Source organism: Lethenteron reissneri, chromosome 15 (assembly GCF_015708825.2).
Source record: "Lethenteron reissneri isolate LAM-NWPU_2019-01 chromosome 15, ASM1570882v1, whole genome shotgun sequence".
Taxonomy (NCBI): Eukaryota; Metazoa; Chordata; class Hyperoartia; order Petromyzontiformes; family Petromyzontidae; genus Lethenteron; species Lethenteron reissneri.
In genome coordinates, this window is record NC_083793.1 from 4,910,766 (window position 1) to 4,934,761 (window position 23,996).

The following is a 23,996-nucleotide window of genomic DNA, read 5'->3' on the forward strand; positions in this document are numbered from 1 at the left end:
ATTAACGAGACACACCCCCCCCCCTCCCCGTGTCTTAAAGTTGAGGTAGACCAGGGCACGCAGACGCTTGCAGTGCTGTTCCACGTTCCACAGAGACAAAGATCTTCCGTATAGCTTAACAGACTGTAGGGGCAAGTACTGTTAGCGAGCACCTATGAAGAATGGCACCGGTACACGAGGGGGTGGGTGGCCAGCACTATGCCCGACCGCCTTTGTCTCCCCAGTGGCGATGTTTACACACTGCACCAGGAACTCATTTGAGGCCGAGTCAGCCTAGGGGAGGCCCAGGACCGGTTTAAATAATCGTCACTGGTGTTGGCCGTGAGCGGGAGTTGAACTCGGGTCGCTGGGTTCGTAGCGCAGTGCGCTAACCGCTACACCACCACTCCTCACACACACACACACGTGAGAACTTGACTAAGCGCAGCTCTCCCAGATAAACGCTCACCTCCTCCTTCTCGATCTGGAGCGTCGCCAGGCGGCACTTGAGCTGCTGACACCGCTGCAGGAGCTCAAACTGCAGAGGCGACTGAGCGCATATCTGACTCGTCTGCACAACGTAACACACACATTCATTTATTCACATCATTTTTATTTTATTATTAATAATAAGAGCCTACGATCAAATTACCTGCCCAATCCTGTCAGATCTCGGAAGCTAAGCAGAGGTTTGAGCCTACAGTGTGCACAGCAGGGCTGTGTGGTGGAGCTGTGTGGTAGGTAGTCGAGGGAAAATGCAGCAAAAATTCATTGCTGTACCGTATTGTTTCCACATCTATGTTACCTGCTTTCACCAATCTGCATTCATTGATATGCGTGGCATAGAAAGGTCACGCAACTCCCATGACCCAAAAAAGTGTAATGACAAAAAAATGCCGTACATGTACATTGTGACGTGCAAGAGCTAAAGGTTGAATAGGCTGTACCGTGTGATACACACAACTACAAATAGTAATTCTTGACTTTACCGGAAAAAACCTAAGACTACAAATAGTAGTTTATTAAATCAATACTCTAACAAGTGTTTTTCTCTGTAAATAAAACAAACATATGAAGCTATGGGCTTGGAGGTGGCCAGGCGATTCAGAGATCAGAGCACTGAGAGCTGGCAACGCTGAGACCTGGGTACAGTATCAAGACGCACAGAGATGTTCTTGAATAAATACATTACGAGTTTTTATTGCAAGGAAGCATTCATAGCAAAGGTTACGAGTTTATTGCGTCCTTGCACACCGTGTGTAATGTTTTAACTTGAATATGCCTTGTGACCAAAAAAATTATCAGGCAATGAACACATTTTGTTGTGTGTAAGCGATAGTGCAGCGGTTACAAACCCAGAGACCTGGGTTCGATTCCTGCTCACGGCCAACACCAGTGCTTATTATCTCTACCAGTCCTGGGCCTCTGCTAGGTCAACTCAGCCTCAAATGAGTACCTGGTGTGGTATAAACATCGCCACTAGGGAGACAAAGGCGGTCGGGCGTGGTGCTGGCCACCCACCCTGTCATGTGCCGTGCCGGCCTTCATAGGTGCTCGCGAACAGTACTTGCCCCAAAAGTCTGTTACAGCTCTATGGGGAAGCTGTCTTATATGTGTAAAACACCAGTTAAATAACTGCTAAATGGAATAGAGGAAGGAGTTTAAAACAAAAATGCCCATTGCCAAGATTGCAGATTGAATGTTGAGGATATGCGGAGGAGTGAACTTGGAGGGAAATCGAGCAGGACTGGTACCAATTGTCCAATAAAATGCTATTTTACGAATTTGGTTTTACATCAAAAACGAGGTTGCTTCACACTGTCTGAACCCCAGCCGATCACACAATTAGCACCATATGTGGATTTTCTTGGGTTCTGAAGCTCGGGGCGAGAACACGGCGAAAATAGCGGCAACGGCCGTGATGAGAGCGACAATAAAGATAAGAATGAAAACGAAGAATAAACCATAAAACGTTGTATATGGTTGAAGGCTTGCCGAGTCAGCGAGTATCATTGGCAAATGAGACCCTGAGAAACAACTACAAGGTACAAGTCCATGGTGAACCAAATGATAATTATACATGGATATCTGCGTGCACGTGCGATGCATGTACAGGCACAAACCGTCTGTCAATCCACTGGTAGAGGGCTGCCCCACGCCGCGTGGGTCATGGGGGTTATTTGACCGTACTTAACCATTCTGGTCTGCGTCGGTTTGTGAAGGCGGGCAAGCATTTATGTGGGAGCACAGACGTACAGTACAACACATTTTTTTTCGATTTAAAGCTTTCATGACTGCAGGGATTCATATTCTTGGTTCTTTCGGTAAAGTCACGTAGAAGGAAATAATAAAATAAAACAATAAAAATTCTCACGAAGTTTCGATTGCAACACAAGCAAATCATCATCAGGTGTGAAAACTACAGCAAGAAATTTTTAGCTAAAAGTAGCTACTGCAAGAACATTTTAGCTAAAATTAGCTACAGCAAGAAAATTTTAGCTAAAATTAGCAAAAAAATTCTTGCTGTAGTTTTCACACTTGATGATGATTGCTTGTGTTGCAATCGAAACGTGGTGAGAATTTTAATGTTAGATTTTTATTATTTCATTATTTCCCTTCTACGTGACTTTACCGAAAGAACCAAGAATGACAACAGCACTACTGAACAAATCACAACGCAACAATGCGAGCAGAAACAAATAAAGAAATCAAATATAACTAAACACCCCCTCCCCCCCACGAAACGATACGACGCCGGCGATTTCCGCTGGCCTCACCTCGTCCCCCATGTGCGGCTGGAAGTCGAAACGCAACGGGCGGCAGAAGAGGGTGTCGTAGCTCTCCATGAGGCGAGCCTTGTCGCTGCGCGGATCGAGGGCCTCCACCGCGCGCTCCACGGCGCCCAGACCCGCGTGTCGCGATGCCTCCAGGCCCAGCTCGGCCGAAACGTACGTCTTGAGGGCGCGGGCGAGGCACGCGTGGTAGCCCAGGTCACAGCACTGCAAAGACAAAGAACCCCCACCGGTGTAGCCTTAGCAGACTATTGGGGCAAGTGCTGTTAGCGATTATTACCAATGAAGGCTTGAACGGCACACGAGGGGGTGGGTGGCTAGTACCACGCACGGCTGTCTTTGTCTCCGCAGTAGCGATGCTTACACACTGCACCAGGTAGTCATTTGAGGCTGAGTCGCATAAGACTGGTTCAGAGTCGTCACTGAAGTTGGCCGTTGGCTGGAATCAAACTCTGGTCGCCGGGTTCATAGCGCAGCGCGCTAACCGCTACACCACTGATCCGCACAGCACCGCACAGCCACGCGCACACTCACACAGGGAGCGCATCAGTCACGGTCGCGCACACACACACACACACCCAGGGGTAATTTCCCACAGAATATTTTTTAGGTCACCAGTAGAGCGAGAAGTGACAGGTGAATAGTAGCCCACAGCGAGAGGTATCCTATATTTGGTGTGTCAGGTCAGGAAATATGTTCAGGGTCATTAATCTGGACAGACCTGGATGAAAATAAGCCCTGAAACCACAAACCCACCAAGCAACCCAACCAGTGACCCAGGCGCACCCCACAACGCTGCCACCCAGCCACACAAGGTCACAGCCACATTTTTCCCAATGACATCTCTGTGGTGGCCAGAATGCAGCCTAGCAAACCACCTCACTCATTCACAACATTTTGACCTGCAGACTTGCTGTGCAAAGACTCTCCCGATCCGTTTCAGCACTGGACAAGATCATCAGTGGCGAGTGACATCAGAACTGGTCTTGAACCACTCCACGACAATCCAAGTTTTAAAAGAGTTTCTAGTGGTGTGTGTAACCATAGGCAAAGGAGTCACATTTACACATAGATTGTAAATGTCGTGGATTGGCTTTCCAACACACCGGTGTGCTGTACTAGTAACGAATTGGCCACGTTCTGTTTACGTGACAAACCTTACTAATTGGCTGTGTCGGGTGGTGGCGGGTTTAACAACATTATTATGAACGTGATCGAAACCAAGAAAATATATATTATTGAGACACAAAGGCATGGTGCTGGCTATCCCACTTCTCTGTAGACAGTGTGGGCGTTAATTGGTAGTCATTAACAACAGTCGTCCCGACCGTCCATGCGGGCGACGTGTAAAACCTTTGTACATGCACAAACAGAATTGGGAGTTTGGTTGCAAGGTCCAAGGAAATGTGTTCAGCATGCGCAGTGCCAATCTTCTTGGTGCTAAATCTCCTATTTTTGGTTCTCGGAAGGCCACGCTCACCGAGAAGGGTTAAACCCTTTCGCCTCCAGCCTAATTCCCTGGCTGTCTGCTCTAAGTAATACCCTTAATTATGAGTAGAGCAGGCAGGCAACGGTCTGTCTGAAAGCTACTGTGCGCAATCATCAACTCAAATGAATCGACATGCACTGTGGCCCCTGATAAAAAAAAACTACCAGGTAAAAATAGAAAAATATTTTTCTTTCCCCAAGGAATATCTCAAGTGTTTTTTTTTTCAAGGAGCCAATAGGTTACTAATTGCTATACTCAGGGAAATACCATGTCTGCCCATCCATCCAAAGACACTTGTGTTTTCATGAAAATTACAAAACCAATCATTATAAGCTTACCAAACAGCTTGTTAATACTAGTGACCAGATCTCTACAGGTTTTTTGTATGACTGGTCATAATTTAAATTCAGCATAGGAGAATGATTGGCATGTGCGCATGATTGTGAGGTTGTGTGGGTAATGTGTACATTAATTTGCATGTGCGTGTTTCTGTGCGCGTATTATTCCAAAGTCGAACCCCCGAGCATAATGGGGCTCCCTTAATCAACTTGCTTGCGAGCTTGTTTATTTTTCTTGTCACACAGAGGGTCATGGTGGGTGGTACATTGGTTAGCGTACTACGCTATAAAATCGGTAACCTATATTGAAATCCCGACCATGGCTAACATCGGTTTAGAGTCATATCTAAAATGGACCTGGTCACCCAGTGGTGAGTGATATCTCAACTGTTCTTGAGTCACCCCATTCACCAACCCGCACTGAGCAGCACAACAACAACAACCTCCATTTGCCGATAAGTGGCGGTGACATCACCATAGCACATGTGCCAGGCTGTGCACTTTAAGGCCATGTGATGTGTCGAACGCCCGCTGGCAGGTCACGGGACAGACCCAGGTGTCATGGGTTGACCGAGATGACAGGCAGATGAACCACCTACTGTGCCAACTTGCTGTATTTTACCAGCCTGGTGCTCCGCTCATTGTTGAGCAGCATGGTGAAGCATGGCCAAACGAACCTGTTGACCGACCCCGTGTGGGGAGGCCTTCATCCTGCAGCTGACAGGTAATGGGCTTCATCTGCTTGGTTCTTTCGGTAAAGTCACGTAGAATGGAAATAATAAAATAATAAAAATAAAACATAATAAAATCATTCTCAAAATAATTGTGAGAATTATTTTATGTTTATTTTTTTATTTTATTATTTCGCTTCTACGTGACTTTACCGAAAGAACCAAGAAGATGAATCCCTGCAGTCACGAAATCTTTAAATCGAAAGGTAATGGGCTGTAAATGTATTTAATTGAATTTGGCAGGCGGAGGTAATAATGTTCCTATGAAAAGGACATACTAGTTCTTACTAAATTGTAGGGGATATTATTGAATAAAGTACAAGTTGGTTGAGGTTTTCAGCGCGCTCACAGCACAAGCCAAGTTGCATGTTCAATAATCAAGTAATACAAAGCCTCAAGAGATTTGGAAATAGGCTATTTCTGGCAATGATGTGCCAATATCATTAGTCATCAACAGTTGTCAGTATCTATTCACCGTTGTATCAAGCTTTCCCTGGGGATGAAAGAAAATGCCTTAGATTTTGTACAAAGAAAACAACTGTAAAAAGAGTGCTTAACAAAGGATAAATTAGCCTAATGCTCAACCTTGATATTTATTTAATTATTTCCATACTCTTTAAAAGCTCCCATCTGTTCAACAAATGTGAGCCTTTCTGAAGCTTGCATATCACATTAGTAAGAAATTAAATAACAAGTTGATGGTAGGACATGGTTAAATTGAAATCACAGAGGCACCCCACTACCCACACAGACAGTGCGGACGTGCAACAGAAAATATGAAGCCTTGTTCAATTAGGAAATTCATTGTAGCGTCAACTAACTAATTTCTCCAAGGAACATTCTCTGGGTAAACAGACTGCATCATTAGCAATGAACAGAACACGACTTACTCAAAGAATGTTGAGACTATGTAAATAATATGGCGTGCACAGACAAAACTTTCTGAACTTAAGACCCTTGGCTTTGTAGCACAAATCTATGCAATATGTGTGCATCGAGGGAAGAGACTGACAAAAGCAGCACTCTTGAATCAGGAACACAGGCCAAGGACACATTGTATCGGCCTTTCTTTTTAATCACTCAAGCCACGAGTAACAAGATTGCCATGAGCCGCATGAAGCTTCAGTGGATGGTACACCGTCAGAGACGTTGATGCAACCAACAAAAAAACCAAGGCTGGCAAGCGTGAATATTCCTGACATAGAAGAGCGCTTGCCAACAATTTAACTACGCATCACAGACAAAGACAAGGAGGCATTCAACGATAGGCTTTCCAGAGCCCGGACTTTGTCCAGCACCACTCACGTCGATGAGGTCGGAGAGGTCGTACACGTAGTACTTGTGCAGAGCCGAGTTGGTGGCCTCCAGGTGGAGGAGGTACTCGTTCCGTGCCTTGGTGGCCTTCAGCTTACACTCGGCGTACTTCTGCTGACGCTGGAAAAGGACAGAAGACACGTGGAGTGAGATGTCAATCTCCCCCACGCTACCCCACACCACGGCTCAACCAGATGCAAATTGTGGCGTAGAAAACTACAGCGGTGCAAACCCTTCGTTTTAAAAAGTGGCCCATAGAAAGTGAATGTCAGATAAAGTCACGTAGGTAAAAAAATGAAATAAAATTAATAAAAATAAAACAATAAAAATCACGACACGTTTCGGAGGCAACACAAGCTTCCGTCTTTTATTGTTTTATTTTTATTAATTTCATTTTTTTACCTACGTGACTTTACCCAAAGAACTAAGAGTATGAATCCTTGCAGTCACGAAAGCTTCAAATCTAGAATGTCAGATAACTTTTCTGAGATCCTTCCAAGTGACCTGCTATCCACATACTTTAGGCCTCTGCACTTTCCTACACACCCTGCCGTCAAAAGAGTAATAATCATCGCACGGCAGTCAAACCGATATTTTGCCTTCTCAAGACAGATTTGGAATTTATATCAATCAAGCGCAGAGCCAAATTCAACGTGATATTTTTGTGCAGTCATTGACGGCTGTGCTAAGGCCATGAACGCATTACACTTGAGAACCCGTGCTTGATTTGATCCGAGGAACTCAGCAGTTGCCTGCTCAGTGCCCTGACCTCCAGAGCCACTGCTCTGCAAGAGTTCCGAATGGATTCTTCTTCACCTGAGGACATGCCACTGAGAGCAGTATCAGGATAAAATGGGGGTTAAAGAAGATAAAAAATATATAATGGCGGAAAAAGTACATGACCATTAGCCATAATATGATAAACTTTGATTAAACATGTGTTGTTTTGCTCACAATACATGCATCAAAGTTCGTGTTAGAATCCATCATTTTGGTTTCATGAAAATATGCATTGAATTTGGTTGGGGATTATGGAGTGACTTTGAATAGGGTATATATAAGTGAAACACTGTGTATTTGAAAATAACTTCCTGCCAGGTCATTATACAATCTAAATCGACGTCCTGCCTGTTTATGATGAACTGTAAACAAAACTCATGCCTGTTTATTATGTATTACCAAATCTTAAAAAACGTACACATATGTTAAGTATCCACAGAATATATTTTCTGTGTAAAAGATAAATTGAAGACACAAACAGGGTAATCTTTTCAAAAAATTAAGACATGTTAAATGAGCCTTTACATTGAACTTTGGGTTTCCCAATAACATCTGGTAACCCAGAAGCATATGTTTAACAAGCCTGAGACCCAGAGGGTCAAAACTGGTACAAAGTTCGCTTGCTTAAACAAATTCTGCTCAATAATATTCATCCGGAAAGTCCAAGCGTGATCGATTAAAACACATGTTAAGTTCTATGTGGAGATATAGGACAGTTTACTTATAATTGCTTTTACCCATAGCGCTTCATAACACATGAGTTTTTATACAAAATTGCTTATTAATACCGGTCAACAATTGCCTAGACATCGCATTTGGACAAAATATAATGACATTTTGTACTAATAAAGTATGTAGATAAATACAATACTCTGGCTCAAGCTGGCTACTACGCATGACCTCAAACAGCCAGCCAGCCAACCACCCACATGGCTACACACTGAGCACTGCAATCAGTAGGTTGGTCAATTCCTGCATGGTGGAAATTAGACATTAAGGTAGGCACAGCCATAAAAACGTGGAAGCAACTCAGACCCTATAAACACGCAAACACCTATCGTTTACATCAACTTCTCTCAAACCTCAGGGTTGTGGGTGCCCTATAAACGTGCTGGGAAAATGATTATCACCATGTGAAATGCCTCGGCTCCATATGTTATCAGTAAAGTCAGGAACAGCTTGGCATTATTTTCTCCCAAGCCAGGAAATGCCATAATGACGTCACTTGTGACCACACTATCGTGTGAAGTCTCCTTTCAATGCAAAAATGTGTATTGTTGTGTTGATAAGATTATCCAGACATCACAACAAGCCATGATTAACTGCAGTTATGCATGGCTGGGTGGTTGGATAGATGGATGGCTGGGTGACAAGTCAATTATGTTTTTGGGGATGGATGATTAAGTGGTAAAATGGCTATATGACTGAGTGACAAGGCAACTAAGTGACAGGGTGACTGATTAACTGGACTGGCTGATGAAATAGAATGGATGCTGGGTGGCTGAGTGGCTTGATAGCTAGGTGGCTGCATTGAATACTATTAGGGTAGTTGGGCAACTGTGTTGATTGGATACTGGGCAGTCGGGTAGCTGTCTGTATGTATGACAGAGTAGCTGTGTAGATGGGATGCTGGGTAGGTGGGGCAATGTATAGGCTTACGCACAAGCATTGATAACAATGCTCAGATACCATGGCAAGTAACAATTAAGAGTAGTTATACATGACTGGTTTGGTGTATTGGGTGGCTGGGTGCCTGGGAGGCTAGTTGATTGAGTGACCAGTGTGCTGGGCTGGGTGGGACATTGTTTGTGTAGCTGGGTGGCTGAGTGGAATGGATGCTGGCTGGCTGGTGCCTGGGAAAAGAAGCAGAATGAGATACTGGGTGGCTCCGTGGCTGAGTGCCTCAGTATTTGGATGGCTTGGTGGCTGCTAATCGCCTTTGTGCCTGGGTATGTGGGTGACTGATTGTGTGAAAAACTGGTAGGCTAATTGGGCAGCTGTGTTGACTAGATGCTGGGCAGCTGGATAGCTGTCTGAATGGGCAGCCAGGTAGCTGTCTGTATGGGCAGCTAAGTAGCTGTCTGTCTGGATGGCAGAGTATTTGTGCGGACAGGATCTTGGTTGGGGAGGTAGGAGCATGTGCAGGTTCGAGCATGAAGCGAGGCACCTTCTCCTTGAGCTTCTCAATCTTGCGCACGGAGCTGCGCCGTGCCCCACGCTCATCGGGCCGTGCCAGCCCCAGGCCGATGGCGCCGGTGTCGCCCGTCTTCCCCATCTGCTTCTCTTCCTGGCGCTCAGCCTCGCGAAGCTTCCCCGCCGCGCTCATGCTCTCCGTGTTGTACATGTGGTACGTCTTCATTGCCTGCACGAGCCAAGTCCAAACCTTGTTAATTCATCACCGCTGGGACGCTTGGCCAGCCGGTCACATTTTACGATTGGCACTTATTCATTAAACCAGGCGAGGGCCCATCGACACAACACTGCTGTGGGAAAATATTAATGTTTTCATCCTACTTGTGCGAAAGTGTGCATGACACAGTGAGTATTAACGATTGTTGAATAACTAGGCCAGAGCCCCAATGAGATGAAATTACTCTTTAACAAGACACGCATTAGAAAGGAGCAATGTTACATCCTGAAAAATGTATGTTATGTAGTCTGTATTTAGATTTTATGTTATATACTATCAATTTTTCATATTGAGGGTGGAGCCACAGTGCAGTGATGAGAGCATTGTGCTTTGCACCCAACCACAGCTCACATCAGTGGAACCAGTCCCCTATCTCCCCCCTTCCCCCCACACCTTCACCACCCCACACTAACCAGTATGGTGAAGTAAAGTAAAACTACTCCCATGACCAGATGCAGTGTGGAAAGGTATAGATCAAGCAGCAGCTTCACAAAGGGATGTTTTTAAATTATCATTATCACAGCATGTAAAAGATGTTTTCTTGTTCATGTTTTTGTTTTTTGTTTGTTGCGGTTGCACCCGATTCAAGAGCTGAATGGCTCACAGGGCTATACCTAATAAATTAACTTTGAACTTTGAACCTACAGAAGTCTGCTTGAACAATTCATACTTCTTCATTTTATTTCCTTATTTTAAGCGGCATGGCCCTACCATGCAATATAAACAGGCCAAAAACTATTCGGGCACAATAAAAAGTGTTGCAAGATAGACCTACATATAATCAGCAATCAGCAATCATCATCAGCCAAGATCATTCAACTGCTGGTTGCAGGCCTCCCTCACACGCTATAATAATTAATTCTTGTACCTGCATACGAGTTGGTGTTCTTTCTCCAATATTCTTTGGGTCTTTCGGTAAAGTCACGTATATAGGTTCAAAGAAAATAACAAAAAAAAACTCAAGACGTTTCGATCGCAACACAAGCGGCCGTCATCACCTGATGACGACCCGCTTGTGTTGAACCTGTCTACGTGACATTACCGAAAGACCCAACGAATATGAATTCCTGCAATAACGAAAGCTTTAAGTCAAGATTTTCTTTCGCCAACTCCACAATGGATGTACCCCTCTGGCATTTTCCCTCCTTTAGCTGCCATTGGTCATCATCACTTCTAGTGACATTTCCTGCCCAAGCTTACTTACTATTTTAATAGCCAAGATAACGTTTTTAACTCATGTCTGTCCCAAATCCATGTGTTGCTCTCTCCATGCATACTGGTGCATTTTCAGCGTTCTATTCCCCATTTCCTTTGTTCATTGTCCATGTTACCAATCCATATGTCATAACATGTAATATTACACTGATTAACATCTTTCTTATTTCGGCAAATAACTCGATTTCAAATCATGACGTCTTCATTTATAATTAACGATCATCCTCTTACTTTAAATCTGATCAAAGGCCATCTGTTTTAAAGAAAGACCTGGCTTTAAATGACAGGTTATACATGCAGGCATGGAATGACAAACTCAAACATGAACCTCTCGTACCCACTTCCACCTCAAAGTGAAGTCACATGCAAGCATTCACAGTCGTGGCTTTTGGCACATGACTCTGCCTGCAGCTTTGTGTTTGAATCAGATTAGACGGCACATATAAACAGGACAGAAGTTTGTTAAGCTGGCAACGCCCTATCCCTCCACCGTGCCCGACTTAACTGCAGTTTAAGTGGAGCTTTGTGAGCCGAAACTCACAAACGTGAAAGAAATTTCTAAACTCAACGATGATCTTTATTTATTTTATTTGTATGTTTTCCAAAAAAATTATTTTCGAGTGTACTATACTGATAGTACAATCGAAAAATAGCTCTCAGAGCGGTGCATTACTCTGCACAGATCAACAACATCTGAGATTCCTTCAAATGACTCCTGTTTGACACAATCAAGGTTGACGCTTTCCCAACCATTCTACCACTGATATGAATGTTCGTCACATTACAGCCAACCCCAACATATTTAATAGTCATATATAGAATTTATCCAAATTGAGCACAAAGCCTAATTTAACATGATGGATTTCCAGTGTTGTCATTGGTGACTGGGCTGAGATGTAATTCTGTCAAAATTAGCAAGTTTAGCTTTTGCATCCACAATATGCACATTAGTTGAAGCCAACCAGTGATTTAAATAGCGGAAAGTTGAATAACATTGTCAGGTTTTATCTGGCCGCATACAGGGACACGTTAGGCACGTGTCTACGTGTGCGAGACTAAGAGGCTGCCCCGTCATTCTGACAGTCACGTAGCTGCTCGTTTTGTGGAAAACTAGTACTACACACACAACACTCTGTACCTTGCGGGACCAATCATACAACCCAGAGGGGACTCCAGACTCCGCTTAGGCTGGCACGCCAACAACTCCGCGAGGCTGGCGTGACCACCATTCAGAAAAATTAGGGCAAAGGTGCATTTGCTTTTTTTTGTGTGTGTTTCGTTTGTTGTCCTTCCCAATGAGCACGGTCGGAAATACATCGAGCTCTATGGTGTAGAGTTTTGATGAGGGAATTCTTCTGGGATGGATGGTGGTGTTTCCATCCTACCTTCCGATGTTAGTAATTATTTTCGACTCTCTGGTTTTACATGAACAGGTTAAATGTCTCACTAACGTAGCCACCGTTGCTCGTTTTCTTCGATGTGGCGGTGGCTCTGCGATCTTACATTGACATGCTAATCTCTCACTTTAACATCACAAGCCCCACCCACTTCGCTTATGACCCTTGGGATACACACATTTAAAACCTTTAAAACATCCTGCCTCAGCAGCTTCCCCGCTATATTTTTTATCCTGACGACGATTGCTTGTGTTGTGATCGAAAAGTGGTAGTTTTTGTTATTTTTTGATATTTTCTTTGAACCTATCTACGTGACTGTACCCAAAGACCCAAGAAAATGAATCCTGCAGTCACGAAAGCTTTAAGTCTAAATTTGTAAGAGTATTTCAAAGTGAATATTTTGTTACAACATTTATCGTGAATACTCATAACTTCAAGGTAATGTTGCATCTTATCCCCTGGAAATACATTTGACTAACATTGAGATAAAATTGGCAGGGTAATTTACTCCAAAACACTATCTGGAGTACTGTATAAAGTACATGCACATTATTTAACCACCGTTGTTATTTGCCAATCCATGTTTTCTGGGGTCAAACTCGGCCTCAAAGAAAACATTTGAAGATCCCTTCAATCTTGAATTTAATAACAAATTGTAATAAGGCTGCTTTGTGTTTGCTTTTCTCAGAGCAGCTAAATATATACACATGCAAATGGAATTTCTGCACATCACTCGCTAGAATTTCCTCAAAAAGGTCCCAGGTGCAGCCGCAACTTTAGTAAATATCACAGGTGGAAAGCACAATGTGGCTTCTGGAATTGGCATCGAGCCAACCACATTTTCTCGCACAAGTGACATATCTTTATTTGCTTTTGCGGAACAGCCAACTTAAGTCAGTTTTTTGGAATGCAGTGAAGTCACTTCGCATTTTAAAGGATTAATTTGATAGACAAGGGAGATCTTCCCAGAATTTTCCCAAGGGCATCGAGGTGCTATACCCTGGCTTGCCAGAAGGCGGCAGAGCAAAATGTGGACTAATATTTCGTCACTTTTGTATGAAATTAAAATCAAACTCTTTATTCAGACCAGAGGAATCCAATGAGATGTTAAGTTCTTTTTCAGACGTCCAATTGGGGGGAAATCAGAAAGTATGGGATAAAGTGTTTCCCCCTTGCACCTGTGAGTTTTTGCTGGGTGCTCCGGTTTCCTCCCACATGCATACACATTCATTAACTGGTTGAAAATATCTTAATATATAGAGGATAGTGGCGCTTGGGCAATCGTTAGTGTTGGCTCAACGCCTGGCTGCCTTTCCCTATCATGTGATTCCTCCCGCCTCTGGAGCCGTTCCCTTTCGTCGAGAGTGAATGAAAACAGTGCGGTGTGTTACAAGTTAAATTTATAATAATTGTTGTTTATCCTGGTACCTCAACCACAAAACAAATGCTCGATTCTCTCCTGTAGGACCCCTTGCCCATGAATGCAGAGCTTTCCAAAGCACCGCAACACTCGAGACAGAAGCAGCAATGAAGGGGTTAACCTCACCGCCGCTGATAAATGGTGTGTTGGCAGGTGTCGTGGTGCAGTGCGTTGGAGGAACATTTACCGTGCTGACATCTGTGAACACTTTCAGGACCTCTTCTTGCACTTGCTGGCCAATCTCCCGGCTCTTTTGCACAAAATACACACGGGCACGTGCACACACACGCACGCACGCAAACAAGCATTAGTGCATGCTGGCTATTTGTCACTCGGAGATTTGCATGATAGGAATATCTCGATTCCGTGCCAGAGACTTCAACAATGGTGATAAATATAGGAGTGAAAGTGTCATCTATTTCAGATTTGACTTCCTATAAATGTTATCTTCAAAACACAACATGCAATGCAAACAAAATTAAGCAAATTTATATTATTGAACAGAAACAAAATATGTGCACATGCACATTCTACAGCCCTTTGTTAATCCACTGCTGGATGAGGGCCTCCCCACACCATGCAAGTCACGGGGCTTATTTAACCATACTGCACCATGATGGTCATTGTGGATTGAAGGTGGCGATCATAGATGTTAGCACATAAAAGTACAGAACAATGAACATTTCCGCACTGCCCTCTGCTCCTCGCCACGTAGCTCCACAGGATATAAAAACTTGCCGGTCACCATCCACTATTCATGTTGAACTATGCTTAGCTTCTAAGATCTGACAAGAACGGGCAACTTTGAGGTGATGTAGTAAGGTGAATATAATTGGTCAAGCTGATTTAATTAAAATAATTTTTTTTGTCATTTACAAGGCTACCCCCATAAGGTTGTTCACAACAAAGTATTACTGCACGCATGTGTCAGTGTGTCAGCGTGCACACATTTAAAATATAAACACACTGCAGAGCGAAAAGTGCATTCCAACATGACGAAAAGTAATTACTCCTTCGCTTTAAAAACCACGTAAAACTTTACGAGTGTGATTATAGGTTGTGAGGAATAATTAACTGCACTGTAAAAATAAATAAGCATGCGTGAAAAAGAAAACAAATAACGGTTTACAATCCCATAATTGGAATGCTAAAATTTAGATTCTTCACGGATTGATTGCGATACTCAGAGATTTTTCCAATCGTGCGAATTGAGCCCTGTGCAATGATTATGACAGTAATGAACATGATAATGACCTTTTAAGCAGCACAGCCTATTGGCTCTAAACCAGCTAACATTTACAATTACACCGTAATGGATATACTTAAAATGTACTTGACTTTCAAATCAGCACACATCGCTGTATTCTAGCCTGCATCGCCGTAATAACCGTAGCCAACTTGATAGCGTTTTACGGTCATTACTGAAGAAGATTGTGAATATGAGCTTGCAATGCAGATGTTGTTGGCCTTTGAAACCTGAAAACAAAAGTGTATCCAACCACATTATTCCAGAAAGAAGTTATTGCAGCTGTGAGCAACACTCTCACCAGGTGCGTGCCTTGTAGTGGAATTGTTCAATCCCAAATATTTTTCTTAAGTGCCTCGACATTACAAAGTTTGCTTAGTGTTTTCTAAGGTTTCTGATTACTGTAATATTGAGTGTGCACACCAGCTGCTGTTTAATAATACACGTGCCATTAGTGCCTGCTCCATTAACAAGAGCCTCCTGCCAGTGCAATAATTGCTTTGTCAACATACAGCTGTGCCACTGCAGCCTTCAGTGGTGCATTCCTAGCGTTGCGTTGGGTCACACCGAGCCTCTCAGCAATGCTATGCTTCCCTCTCCAGAATGTGATGTATGCATTCCTGGCATTAATAAAGAAAAGCGGGTTAGTCGTAACAGCATTTTTATTATTATTATTAACAAAAAAATGAGGCCCATTGTTGACATGCACGAGTCTGCATATTTGTTTTTCGATGCCCAGCCCATCACTCAATGGTTAAAGCTATGTCTGCCCTGTGTGCTGTGAGTGTAGTATAGAGGAGCACCTAAATCTTGTGCATGCACACAACAGGGCCAAATAGGCCAGAAAACAAATTACCCTGAATGTGTCCAATTTAACCCAGTTCTCAGAAGGCAAGCAGCCTTGAGCCTGGTTAACACTGTTATTGTATGAGAAATGGACTGGAAATACCAAATACTGTCATATTGGCTTAAGGTAACCAGATGATGGCAGTAGAGCAATGGATCCTTGAATCTGTGTGGAGCTTTGAGTGTGATTCAAGTGTATGCATGACATTTCGCCAGGTAATCAGGTTTAGCACTCCCATGTGAAACCATGAATGTAGTTGGCCAAATGTAGCAATGCAGGACCTTTATATATATAAAAAACCCTCAAGAATCAATGAGGCTTAAGACACCATGATATTCCCTAAAGATTGTCACTCATCGGAGCACGCTTGGCTACGTACAGGTCGAAAGAAGTCCAACATATATACATGTTCAACATAGGAAAACAACAAGGCATACAAAGAACCTCCATTAAGCCAGAAATGCGTGACAAAGCAATGCTGAGCCTTCACAACACGTGGTGCAGATGCTACTCCATTCCCTTCAGTGATATTTGTCTAAATTGCATGTTCGTTCCAAAGCTCAATCACAGCCAACACGGAAGATGAACTGCTCACTCACCTAAGGCTCAGAAACGGTGTAGTCTCTCTTGCATTTGCTTTCTGCGTTGGGGCGATCGCGTTTTTAACTCCAAGAACGCTGGCTTAAGGGTGAGCAAACTGGCCCATGATATTACCCGGCCATCTACAACGTTATCCAAATTAGAAGGGACAGCTACACAATGGCAGCATCAACCGCACGAGTTCTTAGTAAAAAAAAATAGCAGCCCCATATAAGTCCCTGTACTTCTGACCCAATGACAAATTGTTGAGAAGCAGAGCGGCGGTGCCCTGGGCAGAGACGGAGAGATATACATGCTGAAAGCCCGGCATGGAAGCTCTCACGTTCATAATGCTAGGGCATCACAATGGACAAGGATGATATGTGATAAGCTTGAAGGTCATTTCCGCTTTATCAAATAACCCACAAAGACAACCCCCGAGTGAAAAGGATGGTGAGAATCAGCAGTAACAAAAGCAACGACACTTTACAACTCAATAAATTACGTGAAATCTCCCCAAAAATTGTATCCTAATTCGTGCTTCATTGGTGTCGTATCACGAGACGAAAGTATGTGTTCAGATCTCTCAATGGGCAGCAAAGCCCTCCGTGTCACAGAAAGGCATTTGGAAAGCAGATATCACAAAGACACCTCTTGATATCCCTTCGAATGAGCTTGGTTACTCCACACAGTAGTGAGCACCATTTTCTCACCCACTCTGCGACACATGACATTCAAACGAAAATTTAATTCTCAAACCCTAGGATTTAGGTTAATCTCAGTGATGCCAGTTTAGTACTCCGGCCTCTACAAACCACTCGGTCACCTCGTACACCTCAATACTTAATCGGTGAAGCTAGCATTTTACACAAACGTGCTTGTAACTGCATATTCTTTCCTTGATGACAGAACAAGAATGCTTCACTTAAAAAATATATTTCAGTAAAATAAATCTGCTGTTTGCAAGATGTTGCTCCCATCCTCGAAAGCAGATAGAAATCTGGATGCTAACGGTTTCGCTACATTCTACACAGTGCAGGTGGCTCACAGCCTCACGCATTAACGCCGCCTCCTCAGTGGCAAAACATTCTCAGGTGCACCTGACGACAATCTCTAATTGATCACTAATGACTGCAAAAAAACCTCAGAATTAAACAGCCAGTTATAAAACAATTAGCAATGCCAATCATTCAATTACCCAGGAAAGCCTCACTGAATCTTAAAGATGGCTCTTTCGGGAAGGACTTGGCACCAGGGTGTTTGGCCATTTCCATTGATGAGTGTTTGGCTTTATGTGCTAAGAGACAGGATTAGTCGGGGAAAACTCACACATAAGGAGGTGACACGCAACACTGCCATCTCCTCGTCACCTCGCCGCCCCAGACTTACAACACCCGGTAAACCCTGGTTGGTCATCCCTTTTCGTAACCAACCTGGCTAAAACACGCTTTAGTTTATGAGATGTGTCTAGAATGTGTACCTTTATGGTGATTTAGTTGCTGCGATAGACATTGCATGCACTAGCAGCGGACCTCACTCAGCCCCTCTGGGGGAAGCATGCAAATACATATACGCTGCTCCTGGTACAATTAAGCAGTTGGTATAATTGTTAGGATTAAAGGGTAGAGCACATATGTAAAATGCCAGAACAATTGATACAGTCTTAGCCTGTCCCGAGCTGTAGAATTGTATTCTACTGTGATGATCAGAACTGAACGTAAGACAGCTGCTCACAAGCCGAATTAATGATTATCATGGCAATTAATTAACTCAGCATCTTAATAGAAAAGATTTGTATTTTGGCAGCAAAGAAATCATTTAAATACCAGGATTTGTTTCTTTCGTATAGCAGCAAAATACAATTTGTATTTATAAATGTGAAATTGCAATTTCATTTGTATTTATATAGCTTGCAAGTAAAAATGTAAGCTATTATACTGTATAAATGTAGTGACCACCACCGCATACATTCATATGGGGTGCAGTGAGGGAGTATTTGCCCATAATTCAGCTTGACACTATTTTAAAATGTGCGACTTGGGCGAGCCGCGTTTAGGTTTTGCGTTCGATTGGCTTAATGTTGAGATGCTATAGATGTGGATTTTGATTAACCTAGAATTGTTATTACATTTCCATTAGACTTGACGTAAATTGGAGCACAAATGCCATTCACAGTACGTGACTAGGGCGATCAGGAAATGGAATACGAAAAAGCAAAAAGGGCATAATAACATCGGTTTTGTTTATAATTTTTTTTATATTTAAACTGCTATGGAAAGCAACCAGATAAGAGCACTTAACCCAAGCTGGGATTTTTCTTATTTTGTTTGGATAAAATGAAAAGGATAACACACCCTAAGTGGAGAGGTCATAAGAATTGTTTACAGTCGCCTTAAATGTTGGACGACGCACACTACAAACAAAAGTCAAGTTTTCATAGCGAAAAGGTCAAGAGGAAAGGATGCACCCTTCAATGCAAGATGGGATGCAGCTGTATTTCAATGCTTTACTCAAAATTCCTACAACGTTTCACAGCACCAAGGCGGCTCAGCCGTTCCGTGTCTTGGCATCCAAAAAAAGCAAAGGTAACGATGGCGGCTACCTCACAATATGTCGCGTTCAAACGCTGCCTCGTATTTACCCTTAGCTGTGCAGATGTCCTGGCCATGCATGCATGCCAACTCTGTGAACGCGCCCAGGCAGAAAATGTTTCCAGTTTCGTATGCAGCCAAAACCCCCCAAGCAAAACAGAGCCCGAGTAGCATTCTGCTTCTGACAGCACATCGTGTGGTCCCTATCGTAATTATTTTCCCCTTGTGGACTCGGTTTGCATTATTTCCCTCTTACAGAGAGAGCAGCACTCAACAAAAAAGGCACCTTCACCAAAATGCATGAGCCTGAAGTCTGTGCAAACATGAAGGTAGAACTCATTATTCGTGTATTATTGTGATCATTGCCGTCGCTGCCAAATAATTCTTGGATGTTAACAACGTTGCAGGACAGGGCAACCTTAAACGGTACTCCTGGGTCAAAATGTCCCAAAGCATCAGATCGCAATCTATCAAGCCTCTGACCCATTTCGCTGGGCTATAATAAAGGTGGAAAGTAGATGTGTGTGTGTGTGTGTGCGCGGATGACCGATCTTATTGTTCTGGTCACAATCACTGAAAAGAATAAATCAGGAGTACAATTTTTACTCAAAAGTGAGCTCACAAAAGGTAAAGTAGTTTGTCCTTGGGGAGAGCTGGAGGCAGTAGAAGCCTAGCCAGGTTCACTTCGTGCTTTTCAATCCGCATGGCGTGACCCAAAATTATCTGGGACATCAGCGAGTGACATTGTTCTCATTGGCCTTCCTGCAAATTACGTACAGTAGTAGTATATCATTTGTTGCTACATCCCTGTGAGCATGACTGGAGTAGCCAGCTGCGCCCATAAGATCTGTTTTAATGAAAAGCACCTAGGGAATAAAGATAATGAAATAGTAAATTTAGGAAAAGAATAAAGCCTTCTGAAGTGTTCATGAAATTAGTGGTATGGACAAGAGGGTATCGTCTCAGTCTGCGAGAATGCAAACTTGGCAGATGCACATTACTGCAGCGAGCCATCAGTTACGTGGAACATATTTAAGAATGCAACGACAAAGCAAAGGACATCAATCCTATTGCAAGACGCAAATGCTTGAAAAAATAAGGACACTTGGCATGTATAATTAGTATCTCATGCTTAGAATAAGAAAACTCGTGTTATTTTATTAGCCCTTGTAACGAGAAAAATAAACAGTTTAAAGCAAACAGTTTGACAAAACAATTCATGCAAATCCACGTTAAGTTATTTCTCAAAACATTGCAAATAAGAATGAACCTTGGCCAGCATAGTTAATGTTTTTAAAACATAGGTGTTGGTCACAGCGGTTGTATCAATCTGACCCACGTTTTCTCACGTCTAAAGTGATACGGTTGAGGCAATGCTTGAACAATGAATGGAATTCAAACGACAAATGGACTAAATACAATGGGAAATACAATTGTGCTCATAGAAAAATAGGACAATTAGGCGGGTACTTGTCATGTACAAATAAAAGGGAGGACCAGGAACCGAGTGGTGCACGATCACCTGATAAATTTAACCAAAGAAGATTATACTTTTCCTAAATTTTGCCATATCAGGAGATAAGTCAATTCGGACCCTCTTGCAGAGCAGAAACATCACCCTCCAAGTTGGATAGCAGCCTGAAAAAGGTGACATCACAAAACTTTTTCTGTGATCTCAAGTGACCTTTTTACCCACACTAGTGGGCAGTTTCCTACTTACCTTACTGCCAAAGTGCATGTTCACCACATGGCAGTCAAACCAATATTTTTGCTTAATTCTCAGAGCTGAAATTTTAACAAATTACGAAGGCAGGCTGAGACCATTATCTCTTCATGTATGTATGTTGAACTTTGGCACTCTGCATAGCCAACCGTGCTAATCGGAGGTGCGGAGGAAGGACAACAAACTAAACAGAAACAGTAGTTCACACGTAAGAAGCCATTTTAATCACAGGCTGCCGAATCCCAGAATAAAAACCCAGGATCAGTGGTGCCAGCTCAGTCATCTGACCCCTGACCCACCCAGCCACTCGGCGGGAACTTTAGCAGCTGGAATTATGGGACGAGCACAGTACCTTCTTGAGCAGCCGCGTGGAATCTTCCCCTATCTGGCTGAAGCGCAGGACCAGGTTGTTGATGTAGATGTCGCTGATGGCCGAGTGGTCTCGGCTCTCACGCCGCGTCTGGTTCAGCAGCAGGTACCAGCAGTTGACAGGTGACAGCACGCTCTGCTCGCGCCTGTCCAGCACAAATACAAAGGTGTTACGGCGTAAAGTACACACACTCAGTGCTCGCCGCTCCAAGGGATGTACATGTATAGACAGCCCTTTGTCAATCCCCTGCAGGATGGGGGCCTTCGGGAGTTTAATTGACCATACTTCACCACGCTGGTAAAAATGGGTTGGTGAAGGGAGGGGGAGGCGTAGATGTAGGTGGAATTCTGGATGTTGCTCAATATTCACACTAGCCGTGTAAGCTCTACACATTTTTATTTCTGTGTTATATAGATTAATATTAAGCACATTCTAATTTGTAATTTCTTTTCTGTAAAGTTGGCTAAATGGTGAAGGGCGGGAAAATGTACCATTTGCAAACTTTAATAAAGGACAATGCACACCACTCACAATGAGCATAACAATTGACACCAAATTAAAATCAACATGATAATCTGTACTGGCGATTCATTTTCATAGAAAATTGCCAGCCAAGGCATGGAGAGAAAAAGGCAATGTGACAGTATTTTCATGGTCCACGTGGAATTTGAAATTAAACTCCACAGATGACTCCTTTGTGTGTCTGGTTTGCAAGATATGAAATAATTATAATATATAAACAAATAAACTTGGACATGCACACTGAACCTATCTGCTTTCAACTGTGAAATGCTGCATTTTACATAAGTTAAGGCCGCCACAAGACCAGACATTACTAACAATCACAGTAATATTAAGCTTCAATATTACTTGCTATTAAGCATATTATGCTTTCGCGATTAAATGAGAGGAAAGGAAAATAAAAATGCAGCAGTACATAAAAGTGAGTAATGACGGGTCTAGTGTTTGGAAATTCACGATTAAAGAGAAATGCATTGGAGAGCTGTTTTTACGCAGTAGGAGTCAACGCTCATCATAGCGAGGTAAAGCGACGCTCCTGTGGTTTGTCAATTATATTGTCAGCTCGGGAGTAATTCACAATTGACCATGGGCACACAGTTTAATTCCCAAAGTTCCGCCTTTGCTGCAGGCTGTGATATGGGGAATCCAAGCAAGACAGCAAAGGCACCACATAACTCCCCCCAGCACGTGCCGAACATTGCTTTCGCGGTGTTAATGCAAATGTCAAATGCACTTCTTATTAAAACCGTATTAGGAGAATTGGCTAAATTATAATAGTGCTCTGTATGTAGTAAGTTGAGTCAGATGTGTTAGCTTCATAGGTGAGCATGGTTGGCTATGCACGGTGTGCGAAAGAAGTTCAACATACATACATAGTCAGCATGTCGCACTATGAACCTGGAGACCTGAGTTTGATTCCCAGCCATGGCTAACATCAGAGTGTGATATACACTGGTTTTGGCCTCACCCTTCAAGAACACGCTTTGACCAGCATGGTGAAGTATGGTCAAACAACTCCTATGACCAACGCAGTGAAACCTTAATCCTACGATGGATTGATGTGATGTAAATATAGTAGCCATTTTGCAATAGGTCGAGCCATCGATTTAAATTAAATCCTCTGCCTAAAATAGAGGGGAATGAAGGGTTTGTACAGTCAATAATATTTTTTTTGTGATTAATGTTACATCCCGGCTAAAGGAGCAGACAAAACTGTACAAACTCTTAGGTTTTTTCGGTAAAGTCACGTAGGTAAAAATGAACAATAAAAATAATAGAAATAATAAAAATTAAATAATTTCTATTATTTTTATTTTTTACTTTTACCTACGTGAGTTTACTGAAAAAACCTAAGAGTTTGAATCCTTGCAGTCACGAAAGCTTCAAATCTAAAACTGTACAAACACCGTGAAAACAAACAAGTAAATAAACGGGACAGTAAAAATGTAACAATATCTACTCAATTAATTATCGGCTATTCATCTAATTCACAACCATTTCCTCAACTGCTGGAGGATTAAATATTCAAAGCCATTGTATTGCATTACTTGTTCTTATACTTTTATATTAGAATGTATTATACAGCTGAAAAATCAACGACAATTACATCCAAATAACTTGAGCACAACTTCAAGTACAGTGATTGCATCAATTCATTAAATGTTTTATTTTTATTTTACATGTGCCCGGCGGCCCAGGACGACCCTATTAAGTGTTTCAGGAACAGAAGTACAGATTCTGCGAGGGCTCTTTCCCTCTCCAGACTTCTTTGCGGCTGGAAGGAAGTGATCTTAAAAAAAAAAACACTTAACCCAGGTTTAGGTTACATTGTGGTTATTACACCAAATGAAAATCTCCTATTCATCCGTAGAGTTCAGCTAAGTGAGGAGCACCATTGACTGTGCAGCATCCTGTTTCCACATTGACCCCTAAACGTCACGACCAGCTCCGAATGTAATCGGTGGTAAACGTGTGCAGCTCCGTGACGTCTGAAGGGAGATGCACTCTCTCTCAGCTATGAAAGTTACGCGAGCGAGCTCTTAAGATCGTTCACCGAGTATCCTTGGGCACTGCGTCGGTACAGTCGAATTGTCATGAGCACCTGGGCCGAGTCGGCGAGCCTAGCTTAGTTTATGAACCGCGCTGGAACCCTTCTCAATGAGTCATGGAAAGGCAGCAAGATAGAAATGTATGCACATAAAGCCAACAACAGAAAGGTAAAACCATATCGTTCAATAATACTGTATAATATGT

The 23,996-nt window shown here is 42.9% G+C and overlaps 1 protein-coding gene across 3 annotated transcripts in view; it reads right to left on the reverse strand.

The window, feature by feature from the left end:
* LOC133342616 (SLIT-ROBO Rho GTPase-activating protein 2B-like) overlaps positions 1 to 23,996 on the reverse strand; it is a 90,512-nt gene that overhangs the window by 29,361 nt on the left and 37,155 nt on the right. For all 3 annotated transcript variants that reach the window (XM_061551878.1, XM_061551877.1, XM_061551879.1), the window contains exons 4-9: positions 21,204 to 21,366; positions 14,053 to 14,115; positions 9,591 to 9,785; positions 6,635 to 6,763; positions 2,757 to 2,978; positions 449 to 550 (exon numbers count right to left, since the gene is read on the reverse strand). In XM_061551878.1, coding sequence (XP_061407862.1) covers positions 449 to 550; positions 2,757 to 2,978; positions 6,635 to 6,763; positions 9,591 to 9,785; positions 14,053 to 14,115; positions 21,204 to 21,366 — 874 coding nt within the window. The remainder of the gene's footprint in view (positions 1 to 448; positions 551 to 2,756; positions 2,979 to 6,634; positions 6,764 to 9,590; positions 9,786 to 14,052; positions 14,116 to 21,203; positions 21,367 to 23,996) is intronic.